The sequence below is a fragment of the Nerophis lumbriciformis genome, linkage group LG37, assembly GCF_033978685.3.
Source record: "Nerophis lumbriciformis linkage group LG37, RoL_Nlum_v2.1, whole genome shotgun sequence".
Classification (NCBI taxonomy): Eukaryota; Metazoa; Chordata; class Actinopteri; order Syngnathiformes; family Syngnathidae; genus Nerophis; species Nerophis lumbriciformis.
In genome coordinates, this window is record NC_084584.2 from 7,822,501 (window position 1) to 7,848,251 (window position 25,751).

General features: G+C 35.4%; 1 protein-coding gene across 3 annotated transcripts in view; it reads right to left on the reverse strand.

Annotated features, from left to right (window-relative positions):
• Positions 1–3,802: 3,802 nt before the first annotated feature.
• Positions 3,803–25,751, reverse strand: part of rgs18 (regulator of G protein signaling 18) — a 35,154-nt gene continuing 13,205 nt past the window's right edge. For 2 of the 3 annotated variants that reach the window (XM_061930782.2, XM_061930778.2), the window contains exon 5: positions 3,803–4,538. In XM_061930782.2, coding sequence (XP_061786766.2) covers positions 4,284–4,538 — 255 coding nt within the window. In that variant the 3' untranslated portion in view covers positions 3,803–4,283. The remainder of the gene's footprint in view (positions 4,539–25,751) is intronic. The other variant, XM_061930779.2, reaches the window with a different exon arrangement.

Below are 25,751 nucleotides of genomic sequence, written 5' to 3' on the forward strand. Positions count from 1 at the left end.
ATTATTGATATTTTTTTATTCTATTCTTGCATGGGAACAAAGACTAACAAAAAGACTAAGAAATTGGAATGTAACGAGAAAAAGCCGACATTTGAATAATAATTAGTCACTTATAACACAAAGTTGTGTCTTAAAATGATTCTAATATCGGGTTTTTTGGCATTCTTTCTCAAATAAAAACAATCTAAAATATTACAAGCTCTCAAAATACAAGTAAAATGTACTTAAATATAAACAAAGTTTAGTTCATTGAAATAAAATAAAATATTACTAACTTATTCATTAATTTGAGAAAAATTACAACTATAATAAACATGAAAGGTGTAATTGACCAACAAACAAGATAATTATAATATCGGGTTTTTAGCATTCTTTAAAAAATATAAAAACAAACTAAAATATTGCTCTCAAAACACAAGTAAAATATACTTAAATATAAACAAGTTGTTTCTTTAAATATTTATATCATCTGTTTTTGCATTAAAAAAAAAAAAAAGTTTAAAAAAAAATCTAAATACCCCCTCATATGTGACTTTTTGGTCACAAGCCCTCAAAATACAAGTAAAATATACTTAAATATAAACAAAGTGTAGTAAATAAAAATAATATAAAATATTACTAACTTATGAATTAATTTGACAACTATGATAAACATGGAAGGTGTAACTGAACATTTATATTTCTGTACAGGCATATTTTTAAACACCAACTTATGCAGTTAATGTATTATTGATATTTTTATTCTATTCTTGCATGGGAACAAAGACTAACAAAAAGACTAAGAAATTGGAATGTAACGAGAAAAAGCCGACATTTTAATAATAATTAGTCACACAAAGTTGTGTCTTAAAATAATTCTAATATCGGGTTTTTTGGCATTCTTTCTCAAATAAAAACAATCTAAAATATTACAAGCTCTCAAAATACAAGTGAAATGTACTTAAATATAAACAAAGTTTAGTTCATTGAAATAAAATAAAATATTACTAACTTATTCATTAATTTGAGAAAAATTACAACTATAATAAACATGAAAGGTGTAACTGACCATTTATAATTCTGTACAGGCATATTTTTAAACACCAACTTATGCAGTTAATGTATTATCGATATTTTTTATTCTATTCTTACATGAAAAAAAAAAAAGACTAAGAAAAAGAGTAAGAAATTGGAATGTACCAAGAAAAAGTTGACATTTTAATAATAATAATGAATAATAACATACTTAGTCACTTATAACACAAAGTTGTGTCTTAAAGGGGAACATTATCACAATTTCAGAAGGGTTAAAACCATTAAAAATCAGTTCCCAGTGGCTTATTTTTTTTTTCAAAGTTTTTTTCAAAATTTTACCCATCACGCAATATCCCTAAAAAAAGCTTCAAAGTGCCTGATTTTAACCATCGTTATACACACCCGTCCATTTTCCTGTGACGTCACATAGTGATGCCGACACAAACAAACATGGCGGATAGAACAGCAAGCTATAGCGACATTAGCTCGGATTCAGACTCGGATTTCAGCGGCTTAAGCGAAATTGAAGAAGAAACTGAAGCTATTGAGCCACATCGGTTTGAACCGTATGCAAGCGAAACCGACGAAAACGACGAAAGCGAGGACGAATTCGGCGACCGCCTTCTAACCAACGATTGGTATGTGTTTGTTTTTAAGTGTTGTAATGTTTTTAAGCTAAATTATTGGTAAACACAGTTTATGTATAATAATTTACGTAAAACCGCGAGTAATGAATAAAGTTTTCATCAATTAATATATTCTGTAGACATACCCTCATCCGCTCTCTTTTCCTGAAAGCTGATCTGCCCAGTTTTGGAGTTGATGTGAGCCAAGACATCCAGGGGGGTTTAGCTCGCTCGTCTGCGGGAACAAACTGCCGCCATTGCTTGCCGTGCTAGCGAGGTCCTTTGTCCCTGAATTGCTCACACACTCCGGCAGATTCAATGGGGGGCTGGCGGCAGATTTCTTTGACTTTATCGTTGGAAATGCATCTGCTTTGAGTGTCGCAGGATATCCACACATTCTTGCCATCTCTGTCGTAGCATAGCTTTCGTCGGTAAAGTGTGCGGAACAAACGATTGACCATTTTCGCCGGCTTTCCCCACACCGTCGTATTTTGAACACATTTCGTCCAATTTCTTGCCACTTTCGCATCTTTGGGCTACTGGTGCAACTTGAATCCGTCCCTGTTCGTGTTGTTACACCCTCCGACAACACACCGACGAGGCATGATGACTCCAAGGCAGGGCCGGCCCGTGGCATAGGCCGTATAGGCAAATGCTAAGGGCGCTGTCCATCAGGGGGCGCCACGCCAGTGCCACAAATGTTGGAGAAAAAAAAAAAAAAAGTTGGTACTATTATTTCTAAATACAAAAAATAATCCCACGTTAATTAAAATGCAAAGTAAAGCCTATATAATAGAAATATTATTTGTTACAATATTACACGCCCCCCCCCGCATGGTGCGCCCCCTCCCTTCCCGTATCATGACTCTTTTTGGACGTCACCACATCAAAAAATCAACACAAGATGTCAAAACGGCCAAAACTGTCAGGTGCCCAGGGAAGAAAAAAGAGAAAAGAAGAGGAGGAGAAACGAGAAAAAGACAGAGGTAGCAGGTAGGTAACGTTAGCCTACATGAAATTATTTGTCTGTTACAGAATGTGATAGTGACCTGGCTTTTTAGCATTAAGCTAATGTTACATGATTCGGCAATTGCTAATCAATAAGTAGCTAGTTCTGTTTTAACGTCGGGTTAATATTGTGGAGGGGGCTAAATTGTTATGGAAAATAATAATGTAACGTTAGGTAATTACAGTACTCCCACCTTACATTCCTCAGGGACATTTGTATTAGATCTTTTAAGCAGGTGTTATTGCCTTCTGGTTAGCTAATGTTTGCCCTGCAGGTAATAGTCACTTTTCCACCCCTTTATATATTAGGTATAGTTGTAAGCCTAGTTGTTAAAGTGCACATCATTAATGTTAATTAAGCAATATGTATGTAAAAAATATTGTATTTCATTAATTCATTTTTTATTTTTTGCATTCATTTATTTATTCATATTTTTTTTATCTTGATAACTATTCTGATTGTTAATTTGCTTTCTTTAAGTAAAAAAAAAGGTCAAAGACAAAGCTAATCGGTTTCTTGTGAGTATATACACTTCACTGCCGATGTGGGGGGGGGGCGCCACCTAAAATCTTGCCTAGGGCGCCAGATTGGTTAGGGCCGGGCCTGCTCCAAGGTACGGAAAACAGTCGAAAAAACGGAAAATAACAGAGCTGATTTGATTCGGTGTGAAACGACTGGGTCGCATAGTGATGCGGTTGTGGTTCTCCCAAGGATGCAGACGGCTTCGGACACAGCTTGCAGGTAGGAAAATAATTTATTGAAAATATAAATCGTACGGGGAACGAACAAAAGACGTGCAAATAGCAAAAGGCAAAAACAAAAGGACTAGCGTGGGAGCTAGCAGGCAAAATGGCATAGCGTGAAAAGCTAGCGGGAATCAAAGTTGTCGTTATCTGTTGTATGGGAACAAACTACGAAGCCAGACAGAGTGAGGCCAGAGCAAAGACTAAATAGCCCTCTGATTAGTGCCCGGGCAACAGGTGCGCGTCCCGAACACTAACCAGAGGCAGGTGAAAGAAATCAGCTGACATGGCAACTGAACACAAACAAAATCAAATGTGCTGAAAACATATGTGACGCAAACATAAACAAACTCTGATCCGGGCAGCGGATCGTAACACGGTGTTTGTAATGTGTTTGAGAAAATGGCGGATTCCTTTGTTCAATCAATGTTTATTTATATAGCCCTAAATCACAAGTGTCTCAAAGGGCTGCACAAGCCACAACGACATCCGCGGTACAGAGCCCACATAAGGGCAAGGAAAAACTCACAACCCAGTGGGACGTTGTTAAATGTTTAACTGTTGGTTGTGGACTCTGCACATCAGTCAATCAATCAATCAATCAATGTTTACTTCTACAGCCCTAAATGACATCAGTCCGACTGAACAAATGGAGACTACTGAGTTCTGAGGTGGTTAACCACCCAGTGAGGACTTACAAACGCCAAAAGAATCTGGCATATTTCCTAAATATCTCAGCCTGGATGGATGGCTCCTCGCCAGGCTGAATATTGTTTGCTCGTAAAATAAAACTGATTCATTCCGCAGACACGTCGCCGTCTGAAACACAAATTCCACTGATTACCGCCAAAGTAATCATGGCTTTTACCAGCTGCTTAGGAGACGTGGTGACTACCAGGGCGAAGGCTGGGCGGCGGCGGCGCCTCGCTCGCTGAAGACGCAGGAGCGTGACCTTCTGCGGAACATACCCGCCCCCGGACCCTTCTTCCTGGCCAGACCTAAATACATGTCCGATTGCAGGAATCTGGGGTAGGAGTCCTTCTTCATCAGGCTGTAGACTTTCAGCTGGGCCGCTTGGAAACAAGTCCTGGTGGGCTCTGCCAGCTCCTCCTGGATGGCCACCTTGGTCTTGTAGTCAATGTTGACCTGGGAACAAACATTAGACTAGATGAGGCCATTCCTGGAGGAATTTGACTTGGACTTAGACAAACTTCGTTGTTCCACAAGGGAAAATGTTCCAAATTCCGTGTGAGTGCTCCAATGCTGATGTTGAGGTGAAATTCTGACAGGATGTAGTATGAATGGAAGAATAGCTTCAATGTTAAAGAGTTTCAATTTCCAGGAAAACCGGAATTTGGTTTGGAACCTGGGAAAGTGTTAGTTTGAATGTCCAGGATGAGTTGAATGTTTTTGATGTTGGAATGCTTTGAATTGGTTAGAAAATGTGGGAATTGTGCAAACTTAGAAAAATGCCCCGTTCATTTCAATGGGAACTTCCTGGAAATTTGGGAATTTGGGGAAAAGCGGGATTTAAAAAAAAAATTAGAAGCATGAATGTCCTGAATGAGCTGAGTTGGTGTTGGAATTGTTTAAAACGGTCAAGAAATGTTGAAGTAGTAACAGTTTTTTAATCGAAAAATGGTATTAAGGGATTTTGGGAAAACCGGGAAATTTTCAAGTCCTTAAACCAACTTGTTTTTTTTGTCCTGACTGAGAGGAATGTTTAGACAGTGGAACACTTGAAAAGGGTTGAAAAATGTGAAAGGACTCAGCGCACTAAAAAAGGTTGGAAATAAGGTTAGAAAAAAAAAAACAGGAATTCCTGGAAATGTGTTGAACGTGGAAAAATAGTTGTTTAAATTTCCAGGACGAGTTGAATGTGTTGAAGGATTTTTTTCAAATCGTTGGAGAATTGTTGGATTAGTAAGATTTTTAATTGAGAAATGGGATTACGGAATTCCTGGAATTTCGGGAAAACCGGGAATTTTTTCCAGTTAAAAAAAACAACTTGGTTTTTTTGTCCTGATTAAGAGGAATGTTTTGATGGTGGAACGGTTGAAGTGGGTTAGAATACGTGGAAGGGGTAGTCAACAGAAAAAAGGGTGAAAATAGGGTTTGAAAAAATGGTTTGAAGATTCGGGAATTTTAGGAATTCCTTGATTTTGTTTTATTTGGAAAATTTATAGTTTGAATGTCCAGGATGAGTGGAATGTGTTGATGTTGGAATGCTTTGAATAGCTTGAAAAATGTGGAAATTGTGCAACTTGTAAAAATGTCCCATTCATTTCAATGGGAACTTCCTGGAAATTTGGGAATTTTTGGAAAAGCAGGATTTAAAAAAAAAATATTAGAAGCATGAATGTCCTGAATGAGCTGAGTTGGTGTTGGAATTGTTTAAAACGGTCAAGAAATGTTGAAGTAGTGAGAGTTTTTTAATCGAAAAATGGTATTAAGGGATTTTGGGAAAACCGGGAATTTTTCAAGTTCTTAAACCAACTTGTTTTTTTTGTCCTGACTAAGAGGAATGTTTAGACAGTGGAACACTTGAAAAGGGTTGAAAAATGTGAAAGGACTCAGCGCACTAAAAAAAGGTTGGAAATAAGGTTAGAAAAAAAACCCAGGAATTCCTGGAAATGTGTTGAACGTGGAAAAATAGTTGTTTACATTTCCAGGACGAGTTGAATGTGTTGAAGGATTTTTTTCAAATCGTTGGAGAATTGTTGGATTAGTAAGATTTTTAATTGAGAAATGGGATTACGGAATTCCTGGAATTTCGGGAAAACCGGGAATTTTTCCAGTTAAAGAAAACAACTTGGTTTTTTTGTCCTGATTAAGAGGAATGTTTTGATGGTGGAACGGTTGAAGTGGGTTAGAATATGTGGAAGGGGTAGTCGACAGAAAAAAGGGTGAAAATAGGGTTTGAAAAAATGGTTTGAAAATTCGGGAATTTTTAGGAATTCCTTGATTTTGTTTTACTTGGAAAATTTATAGTTTGAATGTCCAGGATGAGTGGAATGTGTTGATGTTGGAATGCTTTGAATAGCTGGAAAAATGTGGAAATTGTGCAACTTGTAAAAATGTCCCATTCATTTCAATGGGAACTTCCTGGAAATTTGGGGAATTTGGGGAAAAGTGGGATTTAAAAAAAAATATTAGAAGCATGAATGTCCTGAATGAGCTGAGTTGGTGTTGGAATTGTTTAAAACGGTCAAGAAATGTTGAAGTAGTAACAGTTTTTTAATCGAAAAATGGTATTAAGGGATTTTGGGAAAACCGGGAATTTTTCAAGTTCTTAAACCAACTTGTTTTTTTTGTCCTGACTAAGAGGAATGTTTAGACAGTGGAACACTTGAAAGGGGTTGAAAAATGTGAAAGGACTCAGCGCACTAAAAAAGGTTGGAAATAAGGTTAGAAAAAAAAAAACAGGAATTCCTGGAAATGTGTTGAACGTGGAAAAATAGTTGTTTAAATTTCCAGGACGAGTTGAATGTGTTGAAGGATTTTTTTCAAATCGTTGGAGAATTGTTGGATTAGTAAGATTTTTAATTGAGAAATGGGATTACGGAATTCCTGGAATTTCGGGAAAACCGGGAATTTTTCCAGTTAAAGAAAACAACTTGGTTTTTTTGTCCTGATTAAGAGGAATGTTTTGATGGTGGAACGGTTGAAGTGGGTTAGAATATGTGGAAGGGGTAGTCGACAGAAAAAAGGGTGAAAATAGGGTTTGAAAAATGGTTTGAAAATTCGGAAATTTTAGGAATTCCTTGATTTTGTTTTATTTGGAAAATGTATAGTTTGAATGTCCAGGATGAGTGGAATGTGTTGATGTTGGAATGCTTTGAATAGCTTGAAAAATGTGGAAATTGTGCAACTTGGAAAAATGCCCCGTTCATTTCAATGGGAACTTCCTGGAAATTTGGGAATTTGGGGAAAAGCAGGATTTAAAAAAAAAATATTAGAAGCATGAATGTCCTGAATGAGCTGAGTTGGTGTTGGAATTGTTTAAAACGGTCAAGAAATGTTGAAGTAGTAACAGTTTTTTAATCGAAAAATGGTATTAAGGGATTTTGGGAAAACCGGGAAATTTTCAAGTCCTTAAACCAACTTGTTTTTTTTGTCCTGACTAAGAGGAATGTTTAGACGGTGGAACACTTGAAAAGGGTTGAAAAATGTGAAAGGACTCAGCGCACTAAAAAAGGTTGGAAATAAGGTTAGAAAAAAACAAAACAGGAATTCCTGGAAATGTGTTGAACGTGGAAAAAATAGTTGTTTAAATTTCCAGGACTAGTTGAATGTGTTGAAGGATTTTTTTCAAATCGTTGGAGAATTGTTGGATTAGTAAGATTTTTAAATGAGAAATGGGATTACGGAATTCCTGGAATTTTGGGAAAACCGGGAATTTTTCCAGTTAAAAAAAACAACTTGGTTTTTTTGTCCTGATTAAGAGGAATGTTTTGATGGTGGAACGGTTGAAGTGGGTTAGAATATGTGGAAGGGGTAGTCGACAGAAAAAAGGGTGAAAATAGGGTTTGAAAAAATGGTTTGAAAATTCGGGAATTTTAGGAATTCCTTGATTTTGTTTTATTTGGAAAATGTATAGTTTGAATGTCCAGGATGAGTGGAATGTGTTGATGTTGGAATGCTTTGAATAGCTGGAAAAATGTGGAAATTGTGCAACTTGTAAAAATGTCCCATTCATTTCAATGGGAACTTCCTGGAAATTTGGGAATTTGGGGAAAAGTGGGATTTAAAAAAAAAAAATAGAAGCATGAATGTCCTGAATGAGCTGAGTTGGTGTTGGAATTGTTTAAAACGGTCAAGAAATGTTGAAGTAGTGACAGTTTTTTAATCGAAAAATGGTATTAAGGGATTTTGGGAAAACCGGGAAATTTTCAAGTCCTTAAACCAACTTGTTTTTTTTGTCCTGACTAAGAGGAATGTTTAGATAGTGGAACACTTGAAAAGGGTTGAAAAATGTGAAAGGACTCAGCGCACTAAAAAAGGTTGGAAATAAGGTTAGAAAAAAAAAAACAGGAATTCCTGGAAATGTGTTGAACGTGGAAAAATAGTTGTTTAAATTTCCAGGACGAGTTGAATGTGTTGAAGGATTTTTTTCAAATCGTTGGAGAATTGTTGGATTAGTAAGATTTTTAATTGAGAAATGGGATTACGGAATTCCTGGAATTTCGGGAAAACCGGAAATTTTTCCAGTTAAAAAAAACAACTTGTTTTTTTTGTCCTGATTAAGAGGAATGTTTTGATGGTGGAACGGTTGAAGTGGGTTAGAATATGTGGAAGGGGTAGTCGACAGAAAAAAGGGTGAAAATAAGGTTTGAAAAAATGGTTTGAAAATTCGGGAATTTTAGGAATTCCTTGATTTTGTTTTATTTGGAAAATTTATAGTTTGAATGTCCAGGATGAGTGGAATGTGTTGATGTTGGAATGCTTTGAATAGCTTGAAAAATGTGGAAATTGTGCAACTTGTAAAAATGTCCCATTCATTTCAATGGGAACTTCCTGGAAATTTGGGAATTTGGGGAAAAGTGGGATTAAAAAAAAAAAATAGAAGCATGAATGTCCTGAATGAGCTGAGTTGGTGTTGGAATTGTTTAAAACGGTCAAGAAATGTTGAAGTAGTAACAGTTTTTTAATCGAAAAATGGTATTAAGGGATTTTGGGAAAACCGGGAAATTTTCAAGTCCTTAAACCAACTTGTTTTTTTTGTCCTGACTAAGAGGAATGTTTAGACAGTGGAACACTTGAAAAGGGTTGAAAAATGTGAAAGGACTCAGCGCACTAAAAAAGGTTGGAAATAAGGTTAGGAAAAAAAAAACAGGAATTCCTGGAAATGTGTTGAACGTGGAAAAATAGTTGTTTAAATTTCCAGGACGAGTTGAATGTGTTGAAGGATTTTTTTCAAATCGTTGGAGAATTGTTGGATTAGTAAGATTTTTAATTGAGAAATGGGATTACGGAATTCCTGGAATTTCGGGAAAACCGGGAATTTTTCCAGTTAAAAAAAACAACTTGTTTTTTTTGTCCTGATTAAGAGGAATGTTTTGATGGTAGAACGGTTGAAGTGGGTTAGAATATGTGGAAGGGGTAGTCGACAGAAAAAAGGGTGAAAATAGGGTTTGAAAAAATGGTTTGAAAATTCGGGAATTTTAGGAATTCCTTGATTTTGTTTTATTTGGAAAATTTATAGTTTGAATGTCCGGGATGAGTGGAATGTGTTGATGTTGGAATGCTTTGAATAGCTGGAAAAATGTGGAAATTGTGCAACTTGTAAAAATGTCCCATTCATTTCAATGGGAACTTCCTGGAAATTTTGGGAAAAGCGGGATTTTTTTTTAAACAATCATGAGCATGAATGTCCTGAATGAGCTGAGTTGGTGTTGGAATTGTTTAAAACGGTCAATAAATGTTGGAGTAGTAACAGTTTTTTAATCGAAAAATGGTATTAAGGGATTTTGGGAAAACCGGGAAATTTTCAAGTTCTTAAACCAACTTGTTTTTTTTGTCCTGACTAAGAGGAATGTTTAGACAGTGGAACCCTTGAAAAGGGTTGAAAAATGTGAAAGGACTCAGCGCACTAAAAAAGGTTGGAAAAAAGGTTAGAAAAAAAAACCCAGGAATTCCTGGAAATGTGTTGAACGTGGAAAAATAGTTGTTTAAATTTCCAGGACGAGTTGAATGTGTTGAAGGATTTTTTTCAAATCGTTCAAGAATTGTTGGATTAGTAAGATTTTTAATTGAGAAATGGGATTACGGAATTCCTGGAACTTCGGGAAAACCGGGAATTTTTCCAGTTAAAAAAAAACAACTTGTTTTTTTTGTCCTGATTTAGAGGAATGTTTTGATGGTGGAACGGTTGAAGTGGGTTAGAATATGTGGAAGGGGTAGTCGACAGAAAAAAGGGTGAAAATAGGGTTTGAAAAAATGGTTTGAAAATTCGGGAATTTTAGGAATTCCTTGATTTTGTTTTATTTGGAAAATTTATAGTTTGAATGTCCAGGATGAGTGGAATGTGTTGATGTTGGAATGCTTTGAATAGCTTGAAAAATGTGGAAATTGTGCAACTTGTAAAAATGTCCCATTCATTTCAATGGGAACTTCCTGGAAATTTGGGAATTTGGGGAAAAGTGGGATTTAAAAAAAAAAATTAGAAGCATGAATGTCCTGAATGAGCTGAGTTGGTGTTGGAATTGTTTAAAACGGTCAAGAAATGTTGAAGTAGTGAGAGTTTTTTAATCGAAAAATGGTATTAAGGGATTTTGGGAAAACCGGGAATTTTTCAAGTCCTTAAACCAACTTGTTTTTTTTGTCCTGACTAAGAGGAATGTTTAGACAGTGGAACACTTGAAAAGGGTTGAAAAATGTGAAAGGACTCAGCGCACTAAAAAAGGTTGGAAATAAGGTTAGAAAAAAAAACAGGAATTCCTGGAAATGTGTTGAACGTGGAAAAATAGTTGTTTAAATTTCCAGGACGAGTTGAATGTGTTGAAGGACTTTTTTCAAATCGTTGGAGAATTGTTGGATTAGTAAGATTTTTAATTGAGAAATGGGATTACGGAATTCCTGGAATTTCGGGAAAACCGGGAATTTTTCCAGTTAAAAAAAACAACTTGGTTTTTTTGTCCTGATTAAGAGGAATGTTTTGATGGTGGAACGGTTGAAGTGGGTTAGAATATGTGGAAGGGGTAGTCGACAGAAAAAAGGGTGAAAATAGGGTTTGAAAAAATGGTTTGAAAATTCGGGAATTTTAGGAATTCCTTGATTTTGTTTTATTTGGAAAATGTATAGTTTGAATGTCCAGGATGAGTGGAATGTGTTGATGTTGGAATGCTTTGAATAGCTTGAAAAATGTGGAAATTGTGCAACTTGTAAAAATGTCCCATTCATTTCAATGGGAACTTCCTGGAAATTTGGGAATTTGGGGAAAAGTGGGATTTAAAAAAAATAATTAGAAGCATGAATGTCCTGAATGAGCTGAGTTGGTGTTGGAATTGTTTAAAACGGTCAAGAAATGTTGAAGTAGTGAGAGTTTTTTAATCGAAAAATGGTATTAAGGGATTTTGGGAAAACCGGGAATTTTTCCAGTTCTTAAACCAACTTGTTTTTTTTGTCCTGACTAAGAGGAATGTTTAGACAGTGGAACACTTGTAAAGGGTTGAAAAATGTGAAAGGACTCAGCGCACTAAAAAAGGTTGGAAATAAGGTTAGAAAAAAAACAAAACAGGAATTCCTGGAAATGTGTTGAACGTGGAAAAATAGTTGTTTAAATTTCCAGGATGAGTTGAATGTGTTGAAGGATTTTTTTCAAATCGTTCAAGAATTGTTGGATTAGTAAAATTTTTAATTGAGAAATGGGATTATGGAATTCCTGGAATTTCGGGAAAACCGGGAAATTTCCCAGTTAAAAAAACAACTTGGTTTTTTTGTCCTGATTAAGAGGAATGTTTTGATGGTGGAACGGTTGAAGTGGGTTAGAATATGTGGAAGGGGTAGTCGACAGAAAAAAGGGTGAAAATAGGGTTTGAAAAAATGGTTTGAAAATTCGGGAATTTTAGGAATTCCTTGATTTTGTTTTATTTGGAAATTTTATAGTTTGAATTTCCAGGATGAGTGGAATGTGTTGATGTTGGAATGCTTTGAATAGCTGGAAAAATGTGGAAATTGTGCAACTTGTAAAAATGTCCCATTCATTTCAATGGGAACTTCCTGGAAATTTGGGAATTTGGGGAAAAGTGGGATTTAAAAAAAAAAATTAGAAGCATGAATGTCCTGAATGAGCTGAGTTGGTGTTGGAATTGTTTAAAACGGTCAAGAAATGTTGAAGTAGTGAGAGTTTTTTAATCGAAAAATGGTATTAAGGGATTTTGGGAAAACAGGGAATTTTTCAAGTCCTTAAACCAACTTGTTTTTTTTGTCCTGACTAAGAGGAATGTTTAGACAGTGGAACACTTGAAAAGGGTTGAAAAATGTGAAAGGACTCAGCGCACTAAAAAAGGTTGGAAATAAGGTTAGAAAAAAACAAAACAGGAATTCCTGGAAATGTGTTGAACATGGAAAAATAGTTGTTTAAATTTCCAGGATGAGTTGAATGTGTTGAAGGATTTTTTTCAAATCGTTCAAGAATTGTTGGATTAGTAAAATTTTTAATTGAGAAATGGGATTACGGAATTCCTGGAATTTCGGGAAAACCGGGAATTTTTCCAGTTAAAAAAAACAACTTGGTTTTTTTGTCCTGATTAAGAGGAATGTTTTGATGGTGGAACGGTTGAAGTGGGTTAGAATATGTGGAAGGGGTAGTCGACAGAAAAAAGGGTGAAAATAGGGTTTGAAAAAATGGTTTGAAAATTCGGGAATTTTAGGAATTCCTTGATTTTGTTTTATTTGGAAAATTTATAGTTTGAATGTCCAGGATGAGTGGAATGTGTTGATGTTGGAATGCTTTGATTAGCTTGAAAAATGTGGAAATTGTGCAACTTGTAAAAATGTCCCATTCATTTCAATGGGAACTTCCTGGAAATTTTGGGAATTTGGGGAAAAGTGGGATTTAAAAAAAAAAATTAGAAGCATGAATGTCCTGAATGAGCTGAGTTGGTGTTGGAATTGTTTAAAACGGTCAAGAAATGTTGAAGTAGTGAGAGTTTTTTAATCGAAAAATGGTATTAAGGGATTTTGGGAAAACCGGGAATTTTTCAAGTCCTTAAACCAACTTGTTTTTTTTTGTCCTGACTAAGAGGAATGTTTAGACAGTGGAACACTTGAAAAGGGTTGAAAAATGTGAAAGGACTCAGCGCACTAAAAAAGGTTGGAAACAAGGTTAGAAAAAAAAAACAGGAATTCCTGGAAATGTGTTGAACGTGGAAAAATAGTTGTTTAAATTTCCAGGATGAGTTGAATGTGTTGAAGGATTTTTTTCAAATCGTTCAAGAATTGTTGGATTAGTAAGATTTTTAATTGAAAAATGGGATTACGGAATTCCTGGAATTTCGGGAAATCCGGGAATTTTTCCAGTTAAAAAAAACAACTTGGTTTTTTTGTCCTGATTAAGAGGAATGTTTTGATGGTGGAACGGTTGAAGTGGGTTAGAATATGTGGAAGGGGTAGTCGACAGAAAAAAGGGTGAAAATAGGGTTTGAAAAAAATGGTTTGAAAAATCGGGAATTTTAGGAATTCCTTGATTTTGTTTTAATTGGAAAATGTATAGTTTGAATGTCCAGGATGAGTGGAATGTGTTGATGTTGGAATGCTTTGAATAGCTTGAAAAATGTGGAAATTGTGCAACTTGTAAAAATGTCCCATTCATTTCAATGGGAACTTCCTGGAAATTTGGGAATTTGGGGAAAAGTGGGATTTAAAAAAAAATATTAGAAGCATGAATGTCCTGAATGAGCTGAGTTGGTGTTGGAATTGTTTAAAACGGTCAAGAAATGTTGAAGTAGTGAGAGTTTTTTAATCGAAAAATGGTATTAAGGGATTTTGGGAAAAGCGGGAAATTTTCAAGTCCTTAAACCAACTTGTTTTTTTTGTCCTGACTAAGAGGAATGTTTAGACAGTGGAACACTTGAAAAGGGTTGAAAAATGTGAAAGGACTCAGCGCACTAAAAAAGGTTGGAAATAAGGTTAGAAAAAAAAAAACAGGAATTCCTGGAAATGTATTGAACGTGGAAAAATAGTTGTTTAAATTTCCAGGATGAGTTGAATGTGTTGAAGGATTTTTTTCAAATCGTTCAAGAATTGTTGGATTAGTAAGATTTTTAATTGAGAAATGGGATTACGGAATTCCTGGAATTTCGGGAAAACCGGGAATTTTTCCAGTTAAAAAAAACAACTTGGTTTTTTTGTCCTGATTAAGAGGAATGTTTTGATGGTGGAACGGTTGAAGTGGGTTAGAATATGTGGAAGGGGTAGTCGACAGAAAAAAGGGTGAAAATAGGGTTTGAAAAAATGGTTTGAAAATTCGGGAATTTTTAGGAATTCCTTGATTTTGTTTTATTTGGAAAATTTATAGTTTGAATGTCCAGGATGAGTGGAATGTGTTGATGTTGGAATGCTTTGAATAGCTTGAAAAATTTGGAAATTGTGCAACTTGTAAAAATATCCCATTCATTTCAATGGGAACTTCCTGGAAATTTGGAAATTTGGGGAAAAGTGGGATTTAAAAAAAACAATTAGAAGCATGAATGTCCTGAATGAGCTGAGTTGGTGTTGGAATTGTTTAAAACAGTCAAGAAATGTTGAAGTAGTGAGAGTTTTTTAATCGAAAAATGGTATTAAGGGATTTTGGGAAAACCGGGAATTTTCCAAGTTCTTAAACCAACTTGTTTTTTTTGTCCTGACTAAGAGGAATGTTTAGACAGTGGAACACTTGAAAAGGGTTGAAAAATGTGAAAGGACTCAGCGCACTAAAAAAGGTTGGAAATAAGGTTAGAAAAAAAAAAACAGGAATTCCTGGAAATGTGTTGAACGTGGAAAAATAGTTGTTTAAATTTCCAGGACGAGTTGAATGTGTTGATGGATTTTTTTCAAATCGTTGGAGAATTGTTGGATTAGTAAGATTTTTAATTGAGAAATGGGATTACGGAATTCCTGGAATTTCGGGAAAACCGGGAATTTTTCCAGTTAAAAAAAACAACTTGGTTTTTTTGTCCTGATTAAGAGGAATGTTTTGATGGTGGAACGGTTGAAGTGGGTTAGAATATGTGGAAGGGGTAGTTGACAGAAAAAAGGGTGAAAATAGGGTTTGAAAAAATGGTTTGAAAATTTGGGAATTTTAGGAATTCCTTGATTTTGTTTCATTTGGAAATTTTATAGTTTGAATGTCCAGGATGAGTGGAATGTGTTGATGTTGGAATGCCTTGAATAGCTTGAAAAATGTGGAAATTGTGCAACTTTTAAAAATGTCCCATTCATTTCAATGGGAACTTCCTGGAAATTTGGGAATTTGGGGAAAAGTGGGATTAAAAAAAAAAAAATTAGAAGCATGAATGTCCTGAATGAGCTGAGTTGGTGTTGGAATTGTTTAAAACGGTCAAGAAATGTTGAAGTAGTGACAGTTTTTTAATCGAAAAATGGTATTAAGGGATTTTGGGAAAACCGGGAATTTTTCAAGTTCTTAAACCAACTTGTTTTTTTTGTCCTGACTAAGAGGAATGTTTAGACAGTGGAACACTTGAAAAGGGTTGAAAAATGTGAATGGACTCAGCGCACTAAAAAAGGTTGGAAATAAGGTTAGAAAAAAACAAAAACAGGAATTCCTGGAAATGTGTTGAACGTGGAAAAATAGTTGTTTAAATTTCCAGGACGAGTTGAATGTGTTGAAGGATTTTTTTCAAATCGTTGGAGAATTGTTGGATTAGTAAAATTTTTAATTGAGAAATGGGATTACGGAATTCCTGGAATTTCGGGAAAACCGGGAATTTTTCCAGTTAAAAAAAACAACTTGGTTTTTTTTGTCCTGATTAAGAGGAATGTTTTGATGGTGGAACGGTTGAAGTGGGTTAGAATATGTGGAAGGGGTAGTCGACAGAAAAAAGGGTGAAAATAGGGTTTGAAAAAATTGTTTGAAAATTCGGGAATTTTAGGAATTCCTTGATTTTGTTTTATTTGGAAAATGTATAGTTTGAATGTCCAGGATGAGTGGAATGTGTTGATGTTGGAATGCTTTGAATAGCTGGAAAAATGTGGAAATTGTGCAACTTGTAAAAATGTCCCATTCATTTCAATGGGAACTTCCTGGAAATTTTGGGAATTTGGGGAAAAGTGGGATTTAAAAAAAAATATTAGAAGCATGAATGTCCTGAATGAGCTGAGTTGGTGTTGGAATTGTTTAAAACGGTCAAGAAATGTTGAAGTAGTGAGAGTTTTTTAATCGAAAAATGGTATTAAGGGATTTTGGGAAAACCGGGAATTTTTCAAGTTCTTAAACCAACTTGGTTTTTTTGTCCTGACTAAGAGGAATGTTTAGACAGTGGAACACTTGAAAAGGGTTGAAAAATGTGAAAGGACTCAGCGCACTAAAAAAGGTTGGAAATAAGGTTAGAAAAAAAAAAAACAGGAATTCCTGGAAATGTGTTGAACGTGGAAAAATAGTTGTTTACATTTCCAGGATGAGTTGAATGTGTTGAAGGATTTTTTTCAAATCGTTCAAGAATTGTTGGATTAGTAAGATTTTTAATTGAGAAATGGGATTACGGAATTCCTGGAATTTCGGGAAAACCGGGAATTTTTCCAGTTAAAAAAAACAACTTGGTTTTTTTGTCCTGATTAAGAGGAATATTTTGATGGTGGAACGGTTGAAGTGGGTTAGAATATGTGGAAGGGGTAGTCGACAGAAAAAAGGGTGAAAATAGGGTTTGAAAAAATGGTTTGAAAATTCGGGAATTTTAGGAATTCCTTGATTTTGTTTTATTTGGAAAATGTATAGTTTGAATGTCCAGGATGAGTGGAATGTGTTGATGTTGGAATGCTTTGAATAGCTTGAAAAATGTGGAAATTGTGCAACTTGTAAAAATGTCCCATTCATTTCAATGGGAACTTCCTGGAAATTTGGGAATTTGGGGAAAAGTGGGATTTAAAAAAAAAAATTAGAAGTTTGAATGTCCTGAATGAGCTGAGTTGGTGTTGGAATTGTTTAAAACGGTCAAGAAATGTTGAAGTAGTGAGAGTTTTTTAATCGAAAAATGGTATTAAGGGCTTTTGGGAAAACCGGGAAATTTTCAAGTCCTTAAACCAAATTGTTTTTTTTTGTCCTGACTAAGAGGAATGTTTAGACAGTGGAACACTTGAAAAGGGTTGAAAAATGTGAAAGGACTCAGCGCACTAAAAAAGGTTGGAAATAAGGTTAGAAAAAAAAAAAAACAGCAATTCCTGGAAATGTGTTGAACGTGGAAAAATAGTTGTTTAAATTTCCAGGACGAGTTGAATGTGTTGAAGGATTTTTTTCAAATCGTTGGAGAATTGCTGGATTAGTAAGATTTTTAATTGAGAAATGGGATTACGGAATTCCTGGAATTTCGGGAAAACCGGGAATTTTTCCAGTTAAAAAAAACAACTTGGTTTTTTTGTCCTGATTAAGAGGAATGTTTTGATGGTGGAACGGTTGAAGTGGGTTAGAATATGTGGAAGGGGTAGTCGACAGAAAAAAGGGTGAAAATAGGGTTTGAAAAAATGGTTTGAAAATTCGGGAATTTTAGGAATTCCTTGATTTTGTTTTATTTGGAAAATTTATAGTTTGAATGTCCAGGATGAGTGGAATGTGTTGATGTTGGAATGCTTTGAATAGCTTGAAAAATGTGGAAATTGTGCAACTTGGAAAAATGCCCTGTTCCTTTCAATGGGAACTTCCTGGAAATTTGGGAATTTTGGGAAAAGCGGGATTAAAAAAATTTTTTTAGAAGCATGAATGTCCTGAATGAGCTGAGTTGGTGTTGGAATTGTTTAAAACGGTCAAGAAATGTTGAAGTAGTAACAGTTTTTTAATTGAAAAATGGTATTAAGGGATTTTGGGAAAACCGGGAAATTTTCAAGTCCTTAAACCAACTTGTTTTTTTTGTCCTGACTAAGAGGAATGTTTAGACAGTGGAACACTTGAAAAGGGTTGAAAAATGTGAAAGGACTCAGCGCACTAAAAAAGGTTGGAAATAAGGTTAGAAAAAAAAACCCCAGGAATTCCTGGAAATGTGTTGAACGTGGAAAAATAGTTGTTTAAATTTCCAGGACGAGTTGAATGTATTGAAGGATTTTTTTCAAATCGTTCAAGAATTGTTGGATTAGTAAGATTTTTAATTGAGAAATGGGATTACGGAATTCCTGGAATTTCGGGAAAACCGGGAATTTTCCAGTTAAAAAAAACAACTTGGTTTTTTTGTCCTGATTAAGAGGAATGTTTTGATGGTGGAACGGTTGAAGTGGGTTAGAATATGTGGAAGGTGTAGTCGACAGAAAAAAGGGTGAAAATAGGGTTTGAAAAAATGGTTTGAAAATTCGGGAATTTTAGGAATTCCTTGATTTTGTTTTATTTGGAAAATTTATAGTTTGAATTTCCAGGGTGAGTGGAATGTGTTGATGTTGGAATGCTTTGAATAGCTTGAAAAATGTGGAAATTGTGCAACTTGTAATAATGTCCCATTCATTTCAATGGGAACTTCCTGGAAATTTGGGAATTTGGGGAAAAGCGGGATTTAAAAAAAAAAAATTAGAAGTATGAATGTCCTGAATGAGCTGAGTTGGTGTTGGAATTGTTTAAAACGGTCAAGAAATGTTGAAGTAGTGAGAGTTTTTTAATCGAAAAATGGTATTAAGGGATTTTGGGAAAACCGGGAATTTTTCAAGTCCTTAAACCAACTTGTTTTTTTTTGTCCTGACTAAGAGGAATGTTTAGACAGTGGAACACTTGAAAAGGGTTGAAAAATGTGAAAGGACTCAGCGCACTAAAAAAGGTTGGAAATAAGGTTAGAAAAAAAAAACAGGAATTCCTGGAAATGTGTTGAACGTGGAAAAATAGTTGTTTAAATTTCCAGGATGAGTTGAATGTGTTGAAGGATTTTTTTCAAATCGTTCAAGAATTGTTGGATTAGTAAGATTTTTAATTGAGAAATGGGATTACGGAATTCCTGGAATTTCGGGAAAACCGGGAATTTTTCCAGTTAAAAAAAACAACTTGTTTTTTTTGTCCTGATTAAGAGGAATGTTTTGATGGTGGAACGGTTGAAGTGGGTTAGAATATGTGGAAGGGGTAGTCGACAGAAAAAAGGGTGAAAATAGGGTTTGAAAATTCGGGAATTTTAGGAATTCCTTGATTTTGTTTTATTTGGAAAATTTATAGTTTGAATGTCCAGGATGAGTGGAATGTGTTGATGTTGGAATGCTTTGAATAGCTTGAAAAATGTGGAAATTGTGCAACTTGTAAAAATGTCCCATTCATTTCAATGGGAACTTCCTGGAAATTTGGGAATTTGGGGAAAAATGGGATTTAAAACAAAAAAAAGATTACCTTGAAAAATGATAGTTTGAAAGTCCAGGATGAGTGGAATGTGTTGATGTTGGAATGCTTTGAATAGCTTGAAAAATGTGGAAATTGTGCAACTTGGAAAAAATGTCCCATTCATTTCAATGGGAACTTCCTGGAAATTTTGGGAAAAGCGGGATTTTTTTTTAAACAATCATGAGCATGAATGTCCTGAATGACCTGAGTTGGTGTTGGAATCGTTCAAATCGGTCAAGAAATGTTGAAGTAGTAACAGTTTTTTAATTAAGAAATAATATTACGGAATTTCGGAAAAACCGGGAAATTTTTCCAGTTCTTAAACCAACTTGTTTTTTTGTCCTGACTAAGAGGAATGTTTAGACAGTGGACATTCGAACAACCAGTTTTCCAAGTACAAAAAATTCCAGGAATTCACGTTTTTTCAAACCCTTTTTTCACCCTTTTTTTGTCGACTCCTCCTTCTACATTTTTCAAACTTTGTACTGTCCAAATATTCCTCTTAATCAGGAAAAAAAACTAAGTTGTTTTTTTAACTGGAAAAATTCCCTGTTTTCCCAAATCTTCCAGGAATTCCATGGTACAATTTCTCAATTCAAAATGTTACTACTTCAACATTTCTCGCCCGTTTTGAAAAATTCCAACACCAACTCATTTAGAGCATTCCCATTTTTTTTTTAGCATTTTCCAAAAAATTCCCGCTTTTCCCGAAATTCCCAAATTTCCATTGAAATGAATGGGACATTTTTCAAAGTTCCACAACTCCCACATTTTTCATCCAATTCAAACCGTTGCAACTTCAAAATATTCAGCTTTTCCAGGATATGTGTGCTCATTTTCAAAAATCATCCCAAAAATTCCCCGGATTCCTGGAATTCATAGTTTTTAGGGACATTTTCCCCATTCAAAATGAATGATCCATTTTTCAAACATCCACCATTTCCACATTTTCAATTGGTTCATTTCCATATTCCACTCATCCTGGACATTCAAACTGTCATTTTTTCAAGTTCAAAAAAATTCCAGGATTCCCAGTTTTCCGAACCCTATTTTCACCCTTTTTTCTGTACTCTGCACATTTTTCAACCGGTCCACCGTCCAAACATTCCTCTTAATCAGGACAAAAAACTAAGTTGAACTGGAAAAATTCCCGGTTCTCCCAAATTTCCAGGAATCCCATTATACAATTTCATAATTGAAAATGTTACTACTTCAACATTTCTCCTCAGTTTTGAAAAATTCCAACACCAACTCATTTAGAACATTCCCATTTTTTAGCATTTTCCCAAAAAATTCCCGCTTTTCCCGAAATTCCCAAATTTCCATTGAAATGAATGGGACATTTTTCAAAGTTCCACAACTCCCACATTTTTCATCCAATTCAAACCGTTGCAACGTCAAAATATTCAGCTTTTCCAGGATATGTGTGCTCCTTTTCAAAAATCATCCCAAAAATTCCCCGGATTCCTGGAATTAATAGTTTTTAGGGACATTTTCCCCATTCAAAATGAATGATCCATTTTTCAAACATCCACCATTTCCACATTTTCAATTGGTTCATTTCCATATTCCACTCATCCTGGACATTCAAACTGTCATTTTTTCAAGTTCAAAAAAATTCCAGGAATTCCCAGTTTTCCGAACCCTATTTTCACCCTTTTTTCTGTACTTTGCACATTTTTCAACCGGTCCACCGTCCAAACATTCCTCTTAATCAGGACAAAAAACTAAGTTGAACTGGAAAAATTCCCGGTTCTCCCAAATTTCCAGGAATCCCATAATACAATTTCATAATTCAAAATGTTACTACTTCAACATTTCTCGTCCGTTTTGAAAAATTCCAACTCTAACTGGACTGTAATTTATACGATTGTTTCCTCTTGAAACATTCTACTTAGGTCTTGTCCCGGGTTTTCACCAAGTCACTTCTCAGCTCATAAAACCATGACTGAGGTGGTCCAACTAGTCTCAACACAGTCCTGTGACATCATTTATTTCAAATGTAATTAGGGACCGCAATGTCCCTTTGGGACAGAGGACCCTATTGTATTTGTAAGGTTTCATTATTATTATTCCGCCGCCTCTTTGAGCTGTAATTTGACCCCCTTAAAATGCTTCAAAACTCACCATATTTGACACACACATCAGGACTGGCGAAAATTGCCACCTAATAAAAAAACAAACCCCAAAACTCAAAATTACGCTCTAGCGCCCCCTAGTAAGAAAACACAGACAAAACTGCCTATAACTGCCAGTAGAAATGTCGTAGCGACATGAAACAAAAACCTCTATGTAGGTCTCACTTAGACCTACATTTCATATACTGACACCCTTCAGCAAAAATCAACAGGAAGTTGGTAATTCTCCCTTCAAAACAAAAGTTTTGTAAAAACAGTCACTTTTGCCTCTTTGAGCTACAATTTTACCCCCTTAACATGCTTCAAAACTCACCAAACTGGACACACACATCAGGACTGGCAAAAATTGCGATCTAATAAAAAACCCAACCCCAAAACTCAAAATTGCGCTCTAGTGCCCCCTAGGAATAAAACACAGACAAAACTGCTCCTAGGAAGAAAACAAAACTGCCTGTAACTTCCAGTAGGAATGTCGTAGAGACATGAAACAAAAACCTATTTATTTATTTCATAAATGGACAACCCCCAGCAAAACTCAACAGAAAGTTTGCAATTCCCCCTTCAAAACAAAAGTTTTGTAAAAACCGGTCACCTTTTTTCACGTTTGTCGTGTCGGCTTCAAACCAGCACAGGAGAGAGATTGAACCTTTCTGATTAAAAGTTGACGAAAATGTTTTAATTACTGCTCCGGTTTGGATTTTATGTGCCGTCAAAGTCGGTCCCGTCCATCGCTGCTTGCAGCTTTAATTTAAAATGTATTTGAGTTGACTGACTAGAAGGTGAGTGTTGATATTGTCAATATTGTCACTTCTCTGCTGCTACTTGCAGACATTTTCCTCAAACGTGTCATCTTGTAAGTCTAAACTGGAGAAGAAGGCTGCAGCAGAACAGGTGTGTAGTAGTTCTGCCTCCAACGTGTCATCTTGTAAGTCTAAACTGGAGAAGAAGGCTGCAGCAGAACATGTGTGTAGTAGTTCTGCCTCCAACGTGTCATCGTGTAAGTCTGGAATGGGGAAGAAGGCTGCAGCAGAACAGGTGTGTAGTAGTTCTGCCTCCAACACCTCAAATGTTCCTCTAACTCTTGTTGAAGTCAACTTTTGTAATAAATAAACATGAAGGATCTGTAATTAATGAGCATTTAGGGCTAAAATAGTCGTATGTAACTCCTACTCATATTCTGCTTATCATTGGGAAGATAAGACGCTTTAATTTTCCGCATTCTGGTTTTGTCAACAGAATGAAAAAAAAGCAAATCTATTGAAAAATGACAAATACTGATAATAAGAGTCAGGAAGTTGTTCTAAAAGCTGTCTGTGAAAAAGTCTCTTTTGGAAGTTTGAAATGATACAGAAAGGTCCAGAAGTGACTTTTGATGAGGGTGGATCAGAAGGTTGGGGGTTCAAATCCCCGCTGTCACTGCAGACATCAATCAGGACTTCTCATGGGGACCAAAGAAAGGAAATCAGCACAAATTGTCCATTTTTCTAGTGAAGGTTATTAACGTGTTTTATTCATTGTCCTCCTGAGTTCCTGTTCAATTAAATGTCTCATTATTTTTGATTTAATTACATTTTGCACGAGCAAATGGTTCGAGTCAAGTTCATTTTTGTATAGTTCAAATAGGAATTGAGTTAGTTTTGAATTTTAGGCAAATTGAAAAAAAAAATAATAATACAGGTATTATTTGTTGCAAACGGATCTAGGTTTCTTTCTTTTTGTTTGTTATGCAGAGGTGTACTTATAACACTTTTATAGACAAATATAAGATAAAATAATTGCAGCGTCTGTGTTGACGGGAGACGGTGGTTGAAGTTGGAATGGTTTGAAGTGGTTGAAAAATGTGCGAATGGTGGATGTTTGAAAAATGGATAATTCATTTTGAATGGGGAAAATGTCCCTAAAAACTGGGAATTCTAGGAAATCTGGGGAATTTTTTGGCATAATTGTTGAAAGGGAGCACACATATCCTGGACAGGCTGAATATTTTGAAGTTGAAACGGTTTGAATCGGATGAAAAATGTGGGAGTTGTGGAACTTTGAAAAATGCCCCATTCGTTTCAATGGGAATTTCATGGAAATTTGGGAATTTCGGGAAAAGCGGTCATTTTTGGGAAAATGATAAAAAAATGTGAATGTTGTAAATGAGTTGGTGTTGGAAATTTTCAAAACGGGCAATAAATGTTGAAGTAGTAACATTTTGAATTGAGAAATGGTATTATGGGATTCCTGGAAAATTGGGGAAAACAGGGAATTTTTCCAGTTCAGTTTTTTGTCCTGATTAGTAGGAATGTTTGGACGGTGGAACGGTTGAAAAATGTGGAAAGAATACAGAAAAAAAGGTGAAGATAGAATTTTGGAAAACTGGGAATTCCTGGAAAATGTTTTAACTTGGAAAAACAACAGTTTGAATGTCCAGGACGAGTGAAATATGGAAATGAATCAATTGAAAATTTGGAAATGGTGGATGTTTGAAAACTGGATCATTCATTTTGAATGGGGAAAATGTCCCTAAAAACTGGGTATGCTAGGAAATCCGGGAATTTTTATTTATTTATAATTGTTGAAAAGGAGCACACAATTGGCTGAATATTTTGAAGTTGATGTTTGAAAAATGGCCAATTCATTTTGAATGAGAAAAATGTCCCTGAAAAACATGGAATTCTGGGAAATCTGTGAATTTGTCAAAGGAAAGCAGAGGATTCCCAAATAGGCTGAATGCTTTCAATCACATGGAACATGTTAAAGGTAGAGAGCAACATCTGAAGAAGAAGAAGGCGAAGGAGACGAAGAAGGCGAGGAAGAAGAGGGAGAAGAAGAAGAAGAACAAGAAGAAGAAAAAGAAAAAGAACAAGAAGAAGGAGAAGAAGAAGAAGACGAGGAAGAAGAAGAAGGAGAAGACGAAGAAGGAGAAGAAGATGAAAAAGGAGAAGAAGGAAAAGAAGAAGAAGGAAAAGAAGAAGAAGAAGAAGAAGAAGAAGACGGAGAAGAAGAAGAAGAAGAAGAAGAAGAAGAAGATGAGGAAGAAGAAGAAGATGAGGAAGAAGAAGAAGAAGATGAGGAAGAAGAAGAAGAAGAAGAAGATGAGGAAGAAGAAGAAGAAGAAGAAGAAGAAGAAGATGAGGAGGAAGAAGAAGAAGAAGAAGAAGAAGAAGAAGAAGAAGAAGGAGAAGGAGAAGGAGAAGAAGAAGAAGAAGAAGAAGAAGAAGGGGGAGAAGAAGAAGGAGAAGAAGAAGAAGAAACAGAAAAAGAAAAAGAAAAAAGAAGAAGGAGGAGAAGAAGAAGAAGAAGAAGATGAAGGAGAAGAAAAGAAGAAGAAGAAGAAGAAGAAGAAGAAGGAGAAGAAAAAAAGAAGAAGTACAAGAAGAAGAAAAAGAAGAAAAAAGAGGAGAAGAAGAAGAAAAAAAAAGAAGAAGGAAAAGAAGGAGAAGAAGAAGACGAGGAAGAAGAAGGAGAAGGAGAAGGAGAAGGAGAAGAAGAAGAAGAAGAAGAAGAAGAAAAATAAGAAGAACAAGAAGAAGAAGAAAGAGGAGAAGATGAAGAAAAAAAGAAGAAGAAGAAGAAGAAGACAAGGAAGAAGAAGGAGAAGGAGAAGGAGAAGGAGAAGGAGAAGGAGAAGAAGACGAGGAAGAAAAGATGAAGAAGAAGAAGAAGGAGAAGGAGAAGAAGAAGAAGAAGGAGAAGGAGAAGAGGGAGAAGAAGAAGGAGAAGAAGAAGAAGAAGAAAAAGAAAAAGAAAAAGAAAAAGAAAAAAGAAGAAGGAGGAGAAGAAGAAGAAGAAGAAGGAGAAAAAAAAAGAAGTACAAGAAGAAGAAAAAGAAGAAAAAAGAGGAGAAGAAGAAGAAAAAAAAGAAGAAGGAAAAGAAGGAGAAGAAGAAGACGAGGAAGAAGAAGGAGAAGGAGAAGAAGAAGAAGAAGAAGAAGAAGAAGAAGAAGAAGAAGAAGAAGAAGAAGAAGAAGAAGAAGAAGAAGAAGAAGAAGAAGAAGAAAAATAAGAAGCCACATCTAAAGGAACATCTCAAGGAACATCTAAAGGAACATCTAAAGGAACATCTAAAGGAACATCTAAAGGAACATCTAAAGGAACGACTGAAGGAACATCTGAAGGATCATCTGAAGGATCATCTAAAGGAACATCTAAAGGAACATCTAAAGGAACATCTGAAGGAACATCTAAAGGAACATATAAAGGAACATCTAAAGGAACATCTGAAGGAACATCTAAATAATC